This window comes from Balaenoptera musculus, chromosome 10, assembly GCF_009873245.2.
Source record: "Balaenoptera musculus isolate JJ_BM4_2016_0621 chromosome 10, mBalMus1.pri.v3, whole genome shotgun sequence".
Taxonomy (NCBI): domain Eukaryota; kingdom Metazoa; phylum Chordata; class Mammalia; order Artiodactyla; family Balaenopteridae; genus Balaenoptera; species Balaenoptera musculus.
This window is the reverse complement of record NC_045794.1, coordinates 97151170-97163424: the sequence shown is the minus strand read 5'-3', so window position 1 is coordinate 97163424 and position 12255 is coordinate 97151170. Positions and strand designations below refer to the sequence as shown.

Sequence of the window (12255 nt, the reverse complement as noted above, 5' to 3'; positions counted from 1 at the left end):
ACTGTTTTCTGGTTATGGACCATTAATGGTACCCTGGTTGACAGGCTGAGTCTTGATGCCAAAGGGAAGCAGTACTATAGTGCAGGTACTGGGACCTCAGCCTTGGGAGTCAGAAAGGAGCAGATTCAAATCACATCTGCTAACAACTAGTGATAAGGCCCTAGACAAGTCTACTGTAATTTAATTAACAAACAATTATATAGCACTTACTAGATGCCAGCAGGGTTCTAAATACTTTGCAACTATGATTATTAGATAAGTCAGATATACTATTATCCGTATCTTACAGGTGAAGAAAGAGGCATAGAGAGGTGAAGTAACTTGCCCAAAGTCACAGCGAGTGAGTATTAGAGTCAGCATTCAAATAAGACAGTGTGATGCCAGAATCCATGCTCTTAGCCATTACACTATGTTTCTGCTCTAATCCTGTTTCTTCATCTATAAGACAGGGCTAATAAATCTGCCGTATCTCACAGGATCATGTGAGACTACTGGCACACTAAGGTAAATGTTAGCTACTCTTAGTGGTAGTAGTAATTGCCATCATTCTATCATCTACCTTCACCTTTGGTCCAGCCAAGATCCAACCAAGACCTTTGGTCTTCTGCCCAAAATACTTTAGCTGAGAAAGATCTCCAAGGTCCTCTGCAGTAGAATACATTAGAATATACTGAAGTTTCACGAGAACAAAAATTGTCTGCTTTTTTTGCTTCACTGTATCCAGAGGAAGCAGTGGGTACTCAGTAAATATGTGGTGAATAAGGTAGTAATAAATTGAATGCATAGACAGGGTTCTGTAGACACGACAACTAAAGTAATACCATCACTTCTCAAATGTAGCTAAACACAAAAGAGGTAAATTTACAAGGTTTTCAGAGCACAGTGGTAGCTGGCCGTTAGTTAAGACAGCCTGGCTATTAGGAGACTGTGGTATAATGCTGTTCATTCATCTTAGCTAAATGAACAAACAAGGAGACCCAGGTTCTCAAGGTCTTGGATTGTCTATCTGTAAAAGAGGAAGTTGGACAACATGATAATCATAAACAAATATATTCTACTTTCTCATCACTTTATAACAATCATCATAACAATATGAATGGAAGCCGACCACCAAAAACTCAATAAATGTTTGTCAGTGAACATAATCCCCAACTGACAGATGAGGAAACTGGGATTCAGTTCTCAAGTTCAAGGTCACTTGCACTGGGTAGAATATGAACTATAGTCCAGATCTCTTCCTACACAGGTCTAACACTCATGCATTCCAAGATCCTTTGTGATATCAGTCCTCTCGTCCAAGCTCAATGAATCTGTAATAATTTATCTTATCAAATAATCTTGCCTAACTTCACTACATCATGGGTCAGGAGGATCAGAAAGAAACACTATTTCCACTTTGTTAACCTGGAGAATCAAAAGATCTAAAGAGATAATTAGCAAATCCCTTTTTTTGCCCAGAATTTACAGATCATAAAATAAATGATGATTTCGCTTTAAACCATATGGTTTAAATTTAAGCAATGTGACTTTAAAAAAAAAACTTCTGGTAACACAATACTTTTTGAGAGTACAGTACAAAACTTCTTTTTCAATTCTGCAATCAGAGTTGTGCTACTTGATCCAAAGTAGAATCACAAAGTTAAATGTAAAAGGTTATCAGAAAATATCTATAAATGCTTGCTCACTTTATTTTTATTAATGAAATACATGCCTGACATTGAATCTGAGTATAACACCTTCCTAGGATTGTCAAGTTAGGAGTGAAAAAACATCTGGCAGTCGGTCAATTTTCTAGATGGTTCATAACAGGACAGTCAAGGTCAAATTGTTGAATCTCTTTTACCCTCCCATCTAGTAATTGAAAAGCAACCAACTATGAGCTCAAAATACTCCATTCTGGGTACTCTCACAAATACAAATGTCAGCTCCAGGATCACACTCGGGCTCAGAAAGTTCTGAGGGCAGGCTGACATGAACAAGAACAGAGAACAGAGGGGTAGTAGGGCAGATGCTCAGGCCACAGCACTTCGGTAACACTCAGAGAGAGCAGGAACTTTCACCTACTTTCTAGCAGTTTCATCATCTATCAAATGAGAAGAGTCATCTCACCAAATGATTATATGAACCAAATGATATGATGAGGAATTAAGTCTTGCAATCTTGTGCAAAGGTGAGAGACTACTGTTATCGTTACTAATTACTACGTCTGGGCACGGAAGGCCCCCTCGAACTCCTGGCTATATGTTCCGCAGGATCCCCACAAGATGGAATAGGTAATAGTTTTTTTCCTCCAAACTTCAGGTTTGGCAACCACGGATGCACCTGGCTAGCAAGGGTCTGCTGCTGAGAGGTGAGAAGCGAGGCCTTCGGGCTCTGGACCTAGCGGGCTCCACAACCACCGCGGCCCCCAGTCACCTTGTCCTCACCTTGAGGAACGGCAAAAGAAAAAGAAAAAGAAAAAAATCCTACATGGGAGAAAGTGCGGCCCTCAAAATAGGTGCCTCCACTCTTCACCTGGCCGCCGCTTCTGAGACCCACGCTTGCAGCGGGGCGGAGACAAGGCTGGGAGAGCTGACTGAGCCGGGGACGCCTTGACCTCGGGCGCCGGGCCCGCGGCAGGGACAGGTACACGAAAAGCCGGCCGGAGGTCGGGCCCGCCTCGCCTTGCCTCGCCCACAGCCGCAAGCACAGGAGGAGGCACCCCGCCCCCGTGAACCCAGAGGGCCCTCAGTTCGCGCTCACCTGCAGCCGGGTCACCAGTAGGCTGTAAGGCGCCATTTTGTGCACTGACAAAGATGAGGTCGCTTGAAAATGACGTGCACCCGGCGTACTTAAAGCCTTCGGGTAGGGGGCGCGGCCTGAAGAGAAACGCAACACCGTGAAGGCTGGGCCTCCGCAGAGGCGCCGAGTCGTGTGAGCGCCTTGGGCGGAGCTCCCGTGTGAGGAACCTACAGGGGAGAGGACAAAGCTGCATAAAAACACTTGCGGAAGTAAATACTGGGAACGAAGATGTCTTATCGAAGTGCAAGCTTCATCTTTGCACTTTGCAATTTGTATCTTCCATTCAGATCTCTAAAGTTTTTTTTTTTTTTTTGATGACTTTCATGCACCTGCCAGGACCTGACTCCCCAGGACGGAAACTTGTCTTTGAAATGTGATCGCGCGAGAACGACCGGGCCTTGGTGCAAAGATTGTAAACGCTGATGGAAGCCTAGAGAACCAATCACGGCGATCAGGAGGCAGGAACAATGGAGGTTAAAGGTCGGCCGGAAGTTCCCTAAGTTTCCGGTGGCATAGAGGGAGCTATGGCTAAACATCACCCGGACTTGATCTTTTGCCGCAAGCAGGCTGGTGTTGGTGAGACGGCCTCCTGCCCCCGACTGTCTCGGTGGGGATGGTATTAGAACCTGAGGAGTTCGGGGTTCCCATCACTTCCTTAGGGTCTTGCCTCGGGGGCGCCACTTTTCCCGCCTCACGGTCGGTAGTGTAGGAGCGCGTGGGTTTGTGGTCTCTGATGAAAAGAGGGCGGGGCGTGTGTGCTAGGAGCCGGAGGCGGGCTGCCGGGATGGGGTCCGGAGAAATTCTCAGTTTGCCCAGGACCTGGGAGGGGCTTCGGGAGGGTGTGGATTTGGTTCGGATTGAAGTTTACGAGGATAGGATGGAAAGACTCCCTCAGGGCTCACTGCAGTCCCTGCTCCTGTCCCCACCTCAAGCTCGAGGATGTTTGTCCCCTTTTCGTCAAAACCTTAATCCTAATTGTACTCTTTACCGTCTTTCATCTTGCAGCCATTGGAAGACTGTGTGAAAAATGTGAGTGGAACACGCCTCCCCAGACAGCCCACCCGTCCCACTCAGTTTCTGTGGAGCCAGCCAACGGGCATTTCCAGCGGTGCCACTAAGAGGGCTTTGAGTAGATGTGACTGGAAGCATGTTAACACAATGCCAGGCTGCAACTAAAGGCCACCACCCCACTCCAACTTGCACATTTTAGACACTAATTTGAGAAAAATCTCTGGCTGTGGACCAGAAGTAGCATGACCCCGTCCCCAACACACACAGCGTTCTGCCAGTTAATCATATAGACTTATCTGCCAGGTGCTATTCTAAGCTCTTTACCCATTAGTTGATTGACTTTTCCTGTGTGTTGTGGAGATTGAGCTGGACACTAGGTAAGCCCAGTTTTGTGATGCCAAAGAAGCAGGCCCTAAAGTCACCGTCAGAAGACCAGTGTATTTCCCCATTAGCAGGAGGAGGGCAAAGGATTTGAAGTACTTGCAAGTGGGCATAACTCTATTCTCTTTTCCTCACAGGTGATGGCAAGTGTGTGATCTGTGACTCCTATGTGCGTCCCTGCACCCTGGTGCGCATATGTGATGAATGTAACTACGGCTCTTACCAGGGACGCTGTGTGATCTGTGGAGGTCCCGGGGTTTCGGATGCCTATTATTGTAAGGAGTGCACCATCCAGGAGAAAGATGTGAGTATATACTAAGCTTTTCATCTGATCCTTCCTTTTATTTAGTAACAGTTTGCCATCCACTCCTATGGTCTGTAGATTACTATGTTCATCTAGTCATCTAGGTTATAATTTCTTCAAGGTCTGTGAGCCATACTGGATGTAGTCCAACAAAACGCACTTATTTTGCATCAAGGACAAAAATGCAAGAGAAGCAAATGTTTGTCAACACTAGCAATTTGGAAAGCCCTCTCTTCCTTTGATGTCTCTCTCTCTCTCATTATTTTTTTTTCTCTCATTATTTTTATTCAGAAATAATATCCTTTTTTTTCTTTTTGGCCACCCCCCCCCCCCCATAGCTTGTGGGATCTTAGTTCCCCAACCAGGGATTGAACCCAGGCCACGGCAGTGAAAGCCCAGAATCCTAACCACTAGGCCACCAGGGAATTCCCAATATCCTGCATTTTTAAGTCCTAGCACAGTGCATGGTGTGTAATAGCCACTCAGTAATTTTCTTAACTATCATTAAGGACTATTTGGGTGGATGTAGTGACTTCTGAACTTGGGACAATTCAAGTTGATTTCAGTTCTAAGTGGCTAGAGAATGCTTTTGGTTTGATTTTGCAGAATTGATTGCAATTCTTCTTATGACATTTTTGCCCCTTGACATTGTGTGGTGGCAGTGGGTAGTTATTCAACTTCTTGAGCCAGATGCCAGGGTAGAGGGCTGTAGGTCTATACCAAAAGTAGGCTTCTTGGGGAGAGGGGTGGGAAACCCATGATTCAGCTTTTATTCTTCTTATGACACAATAAAAGGAAGTGTGATCCACTGCCAATAGTCTAATATAAGGTATCTGGTTACCTAATCTAGGATAAGGCGTAAGGCAAAAGATAAATAATTCTTGGGACTTCCCTGGTGGTCCAGTGGCTAAGACTCTGCACTCCTAATGCAGGGGACCTGGGTTTGATCCCTGCTCAGGGCACTAGATCCCACATGCTGCAACTAAGAGTTTGCATGCTGCAATTAAAAGAGCCTGCAGGGCTTCCCTGGTGGCGCAGTGGTTGGGAGTCTGCCTGCCAATGCAGGGGACATGGGTTCGGGCCCTGGTCTGGGAGGATCCCACGTGCTGCGGAGCAACTGGGCCCGTGAGCCACAACTACTGAGCCTGCGCGTCTGGAGCTTGTGCTCCGCAACAAGAGAGGCCGCGATAGTGAGAGGCCCGTGCACCGCGATGAAGAGTGGCCCCCGCTTGCCGCAACTAGAGAAAGCCCTCGCACAGAAACGAAGACCCAACACAGCCATAAATAAATAAATAAATAAATAAATAATAAAAATAAAGGAATTCCTTTAAAAAAAAAAAGTTCTAAAAAAAAATAAAAATAAAAAAATAAAAGAGCCTGCAACTAAAAGATGCTGCACGCCCCAATGAAGATCCAGCAGATGGCAACAAAGATCCTGCGTGCAGCAACTAAGACCCAATGCAACCAAATAAATAAATAGATAGATAAATAAATAAAATCTTTAAAAATAAAAAAATAATTTTTTTTTTTTTTTTTTGGTCTGCGTTGCCTGGCTGTGGAATCTTAGTTCCCAGACCAGAGATGAAACCCAGGCCCCCTACAATGGAAGCACACAGTCCTAACCACTGGACCACCAGGGAATTCCCAAAAGATAAATAATTCTTAATATTTCCTTATGCAAAGAGTAGGCATTTATACACACACACACACACACACACACACACACACACCAATCACAATCTCTCTTTTTCTTCACAATAGCTTTGTTAAATAGGGATTATTATTATCTCCATTTACAGCCCCTCACCCAGCTAATAAGTGGCAAGTCCAAGCTGTCTGACTAAACCTAGCAGTGTCCTTTCATAAGTCCTTTTTTTTTTTTCTTTAACCCAATTTATTATTTATTTATTTATTTTTGGTTTTGTTGGGTCTTCGTTGCTGTGTGCAGGCTTTCTCTAGTTGCAGCAAGCAGGGGCTACTCTTAATTGCAGTGCGCGGGCTTCTCATTGCGGTGGCTTCTCTTGTTGCGGAGCACGGGCTCTAGGCGCGCGGGCTTCAGTAGTTGCAGCACGTGGGCTCAGTAGTTGTGGCTCGCGGGTTCTAGAGCGCAGGCTCAGTGGTTGTGGCGCACAGGCTTAGTTGCTCCGCGGCATGTGGGATCTTCCTGGACCAGGGCTGGAACCTGTGTCCCCTGCATTGGCAGGTGGATTCTTAACCACTGCGCCACCAGGGAGGTCCCCTTTCATAAGTCTTTTTAATGGGATCTGACCGTGTTGAGGAGAAACAGTTCAGCCACCTCAGCAATCTTTGCATTTGGATCCTGTCTACCTCTAATAAGTGGGATATATCAGACCAGATAAAACTTTCTTAACATCATTAATTCTTCTGTTATTTAGGGAGATGAGAAAGGTCATAGATAAAGTACCAGAAACATAATTTCAGTTGGTGATTTGAACATCCTCTTGTCCTAAACTCTGATTTGCATTTACCTTTGACCGTCAAATCATACCCTGCTTGATCTGATCCACCAGCTAGGTGACACTCCCTTTATAGAAAGGACCTTGGTTTGTGTATTTGTCTCCCCTTTTCCCTAGTTCTTGGTACAGTCCCTGGCATGTACTGTAAGTATGGTCCACATTTTTGTTGCTACATCTGTAAATCATCCATAGGGTTCCCCCTACAGAGTGTCTGGTATATAGTAGGTGTTTGGTAATTATTTATAGCCTGTATACCACAGTGAGACAATATCAGTGAAGAGAAAGTACAAACAATTCTTAAACTAGCTAAAACTAGCTAAAGAGTCCATTAAGGACAACATTTTCTTGAACTTTTCCATGGTTGTAGCTAGAGGTTTTGTTTTGTTTTGTTTTTTTGCAGCTAGAGTTCTTATCTGGCATATGCTTGGCAACCAGAGAGTGCTTAATAAATGTTAATTGCTGTCTGATTCCTCTGCATGCGGAATGTGACCTGATCTCTCTGGATCCTTGTGCCTCATTCTGCCCCTGAGAATTATTCTAGATGTCACCACTTCCTCTACTTCACGTGTACAGGAATGTTCTGAGGATATTTGAGATGGTATCTACCTCACATTTACTCAGCAATAGTTTCCAAGGAACACAAAACAGTCCAGTGATATGATCCAGCCTCTCAGCCTTACAGGTCATCATGTAGATTAAGTGCCTAACACTTTCCTATGCAGAAATCTTCCTGCAACCAAAGCAACCCCTGTTATTGTTCTCTTCCTGCAACTTCCGTAATTTATAAGGAAATTAGACCAATAAACTAAGCTGGGTGTTCTCCATAGTTTTTCAAAGCTTCAAGAATACTCAGGATTTGGGGACAATATCTGTGGGCATTGCTGCCAGAGGACAAATTTGTTTCTTTGCTTTTTTTTTAAATAAATTTATTTATTTATTTATTTTTGGCTGCTACTCTTCGTTGCGGTGTGCAGGCCTCTCATTGTGGTGGCTTCTGTTGCTGCGGAGCATGGGCTCTAGGCACATGGGCTTCAGTAATTGTGGCTCTCGGGCTTAGCTGCTCTGCAGCATGCAGGATCCCCCCAGACCAGGGCTTGAACCAGTGTCTCCTGCGTTGGCAGGCGGACTCCCAACCACTTCGTCACCAGGGAAGTCCCTTTTTTTTTTGAAAGAAATACTTTGTCCTATCTAAAGTGAAGCTTTGGGCTTCCCTGGTGGCGCAGTGGTTAAGAATCCGCCTGCCAAAGCAGGGGACACAGGTTCAAGCCCTGCTCTGGGAAGATCCCACATAGTTGCTCCGCGGCATGTGGGATCTTCCCGGACCAAGGCTTGAACCTGTGTCCCCTGCATTGGTAGGTGGATTCTTAGCCACTGTGCCACCAGGGAAGTCCCTATCGTTGGTTTTTAAGTATTACTTGAAAGTCCTGGATTTTCACCAGGCCCAGGTCCAGGATAATTTTTGTAGCTTGCTTTTGTGACATAGAAACAGACTTGACATACAGCCCTCCTCAGAAAGGAGATCCATAGGCATTGAGTTCTCCTTGGTGGTTGCTACAGGAGCCTGTCTTAGGCTTCTCCTGGGGATGTTTTAATGGACATGTTTAGTATAATGAAAACAAGCACTTGGCAGTCTAGTGTCTACTTTTTTTGTGAAATTTTAGAAATGAAGTGGCCATTAAACATGGACATTCAATTCAAGCCATAGCTGCCTAAAATAAAAGCTCCCTGTGCTCAGAATGGGAAAATCTGTCATACTCTGGGAGGACTGAGAAAGGATGAAATCTGTATTCAGGCATACAATTGCTAAAAGAGCTACTACCATCAGGCAGACATTTGCAGGTTGTTTTTTATGTACTCCCTAGCTCAACTCACAAATACTCTCTGTACTGCCCTTCGAGGTTTCTTAACAGTCCTTCCATCTTCCTTTTCATGCTTTCCATTCACAGGTGTATTCACAAAAGCCAGCCAGTTCCAATGCACACATCCTCACCTCTTCACAGCATTGGTGGAATTTGGGAACAACCACGAGGCCCACGGGAGATGTGTAGAAAATAAAAAACAGGAGTTTAGGCAAGAAAGCAGGAAACTTATAAGTCAGTGAGAGAAAATGCCATAAAAGCCAAAGAGCTAATAATCCAATGCATTGGTTTTCCGATTTTTTTTCAACTTTTTAACATGTAGAGTCCCAGCTTCAAAAAGTATCTTACACAGAAGCCACGTGTGTATGTGTGTGTCTGTGTGTTAGGTTGAACCATCATGAAATTGCTGATATTTATTTTTGGCAATTTCTTATAATTTATTAAGGGCTGGCTATATGCTAGGCATTGTTCTAAGTATATTGATCCTTAATTCTGTAAGGTCGGTTCTACCATTGTAGTAATTTAATGTGACTAAAAAGAGACACAAGGAGGTTAATAACTTCTCAAAATTCAGGTGACCTATCTCCAGAGCCTACAACCTTTTTTTTTTGTTTTTTTTGTTTTTTTGGCTACGTTGGGTCTTCGCTGCTGAGCGCGGGCTTTCTCTAGTTGCGGCAAGCAGGGGCTACTCTTCGTTGCGGTGCGCAGGCTTCTCATCGCAGTGGCTTCCCGTTGCAGAGCACAGGCTCGAGGTGCGCGGGCTCAGTAGTTGTGGTGCATGGGCTTAGTTGCTCTGAGGCATGTGGGATCTTCCCAGACCAGGGCTTGAACCCATGCCCCCTGCATTGGCAGGTGGATTCTTAACCACTGCGCCACCAGGGAAGTCCCTACCATCTTAATATGAGTGAGAACACAGCTGCACAGATTGGGGGATGAGTCCTACTGTCACCTGGCCCCTCTCAGGACTCTCTAGGGCTCTATAAATACAGTTCATATACATTGACCTGATCCAGTCATCTTATTTTATAGTTGGATACAAATCCAGACAGAAGAGGTTTGCCCACAGTCACACAAGTCAGTGAGGCAGAGTAAGCCTGAACAGGCTATCATCATACCATAAAATTTCAAAGCATCCCTAAAGGGCTTAAAGCACTGTTGTGTTTAATAGCAGGCTACCTGAGGCCAGGAGAGGCAGCTCTTCCCACATTTGTACCAGGACTTTCAGTACAGATTACGTGGCTTACTTGAGTTCACCTAGCAAGCCATTGGTGGGGCTGGGCCCACAACCTGGCTTGCTTAGCACACCAAACTCCACAGATGGTAGTTCTCAGTGTAATACATGGTACGTGTTTTCTAGAAAATAATGAAATGTTAGTGTTGGCTTTGTGTGGTTTCAGAGATTCTTGTACAGTGTTGATATCAGTCCCCAAAAAGAGAAATCAGCTGAATTAGAAATGAGATGCCTAAGGACTTGATTCATTCATTCATTCTATAGCCCAGTGTCACAGGAAACAGCTACCTTTGACATGGGTGTTTAATAAAATCATGAGATCTAAGAAGGTTTATTCCAGTAGCAATTCCCCAATTTTCCTCCCATCATCCCACATCAACTGATGGAGTCATCATTCCTGCAAAACACAGCTTCCCAAGGGCTTCACTGAAACCACTCAAGCTCACAAAACGGCCAGGGGAGTGTGTCACTACACATCAGAGTATGAGCCGTCAACAGCTGTCTCTGGCACAGGAGCACTCTTCCCCCAAGACCATGTGTCCGGTTAAGTGAATTAATACGGACACATCAAACTCAGTATTCTCTTATGATGTTTAAAATGTAAGGTACTATTTCCTCAAGTCTTTAGATTTTTTTTCCCTTGGTATTTTCTCCTTTCTTGGGATAGTGAAAGAGAGCTAGGAAGCTTGATCTGTAGATGATTATTACCATTTCTTACCTCTCACTTGGAAAAAATCCTTTGAACACCTTAGAGAGTTTTAGATTCTACCTCCACTATATCATATTAGTAACTGAAGTGGGCTAAGAATCCAGCATTATAAGTGCAGGCCACTGGATAAACGGTGGACAGGCCCTGGGCACATTCTAGGTGTTTAGTAAATACTTGATTGATCAAATAGGACAATTGAACTGGTAAGATGAATGACTAAACCATTAATCCAAAAGTTATTTTTATCTTAAATCCCTCTCAGTTCAAGCTCAGAGACTTTTAACAACTTATCTATTCTGTTTTCCAGAGAGATGGTTGCCCAAAGATTGTCAATTTGGGGAGCTCTAAGACAGATCTCTTTTATGAACGCAAAAAATATGGCTTCAAGAAGAGGTGATTGGTGGGCTGCCTCTTCCTCCCCCCGTCAAGCTGCTGCAGCTGCCAAGAGAAATGCCTACAGAAAGGAAATGGAGCACACAGCATCACCTGAATTGCCTATTAGTACACTGGCACCTTTCCACCCTTTCCTCTCCTCTCACGCAGCCATGGTAGGAATGGAAAAAAAGGATTCTTCGCAGAGCACTCTGGCAGACTGTACCACAGACAAATTAATAGATTGATTCATGGCATTCCTTAAATTCAAGAAGCAAGTCTGTGTTAATCCACATCAAGAAGTTCTGTACACCAAAAGCTTCTAAAACAGGAATGGTATATCATTTCAGTCTTCTGTTTGAGGAGCTGGCTGTGAGGCTGGCTGCAGTGAGAAGCATGGCCTTGCAGCAGCTCTGATGGCAGCTGTCCTTGATGAAACATCTGCAGTGCGGTGGGGGCTCTCAGAACAGTCAGTGTGGGCATTTCATCTTGTAACACCCACCAGGTGGTGCTGCTTCATGTAATTTTTCTTCTAAAAATTGGAAACCCTTTCTGTTGCTATTGTATTCATAAAGTAGGTGTTTATTTTCTGGTAGTCAGCCCCTTCCCAATTTAATTTTAACTCTAGGAATTTTAGTCACCCAGTAATTTGTGATTCAAAATAAAGGTATTGGGATTCATTAAGCACCTTGTTCTCTTATTACTACTGGAATTCAAAACCACCCATGCCTTTTATGATAGGTAAACCAAAGTTATTTTTAGAAACTTTGCTGTTTCCCCTTCCTGTCCGACTTGAATTTTGAACTGAAGAGATGGCTTCCAGTAATGGTGAAGGGAATGAGACAAAATGTACTCGAATGAGTTAGAGCTGAACTTGGTTGATTTGTTTCACAAAGAGCATATATACTCACATTAAGGATATGAGGGGAGGGATTTCACCAGTGGTGCAGTGGTTAAGACTACGCACTTCCAATGCAGGGGGCATGGGTTCAGCCCCTGGTCGGGGAACTAAGATCCCACACGCCTCTCAGTGCAACCCCTCCACCAGAAAAAAAAAAAAGGATACGGGAGGTTTGTTTAAGTAAATTCAAATTCAGACGCATCCTTTACCCTAACTCAACTACCTGTAC

At 44.3% G+C, this 12255-nt stretch overlaps 2 protein-coding genes across 2 annotated transcripts in view; one reads left to right on the top strand and one right to left on the bottom strand.

The window, feature by feature from the left end:
* The window catches only part of ACO2 (aconitase 2), a 53949-nt gene extending 50505 nt beyond the window's left edge, over positions 1–3444 (bottom strand). The window contains exons 1-2 of the mRNA XM_036866083.1: positions 3408–3444; positions 2743–2948 (exon numbers count right to left, since the gene is read on the bottom strand). Coding sequence (XP_036721978.1) covers positions 2743–2948; positions 3408–3429 — 228 coding nt within the window. The 5' untranslated portion in view covers positions 3430–3444. The remainder of the gene's footprint in view (positions 1–2742; positions 2949–3407) is intronic.
* Positions 3168–11719, top strand: PHF5A (PHD finger protein 5A). The gene is made up of 4 exons (XM_036866098.1): positions 3168–3357; positions 3787–3810; positions 4311–4477; positions 11061–11719. Exons 1-4 carry the CDS (start codon positions 3306–3308, stop codon positions 11148–11150), a joined length of 333 nt encoding a protein of 110 aa, XP_036721993.1. The 5' UTR covers positions 3168–3305; the 3' UTR covers positions 11151–11719.
* The last annotated feature ends 536 nt before the right edge of the window (positions 11720–12255 follow it).

Excerpts from the sequence above, each read along its gene's own strand:
- PHF5A (XM_036866098.1), top strand. The coding sequence starts at position 3,306 with ATGGCTAAACATCACCCGGACTTGATCTTTTGCCGCAAGCAGGCTGGT. Across the intron at positions 3,358-3,786 it reads CCGCAAGCAGGCTGGTGTTG|CCATTGGAAGACTGTGTGAA; the intron begins GTGAGACGGCCT and ends TTCATCTTGCAG. Across the intron at positions 4,478-11,060 it reads GCACCATCCAGGAGAAAGAT|AGAGATGGTTGCCCAAAGAT; the intron begins GTGAGTATATAC and ends TCTGTTTTCCAG.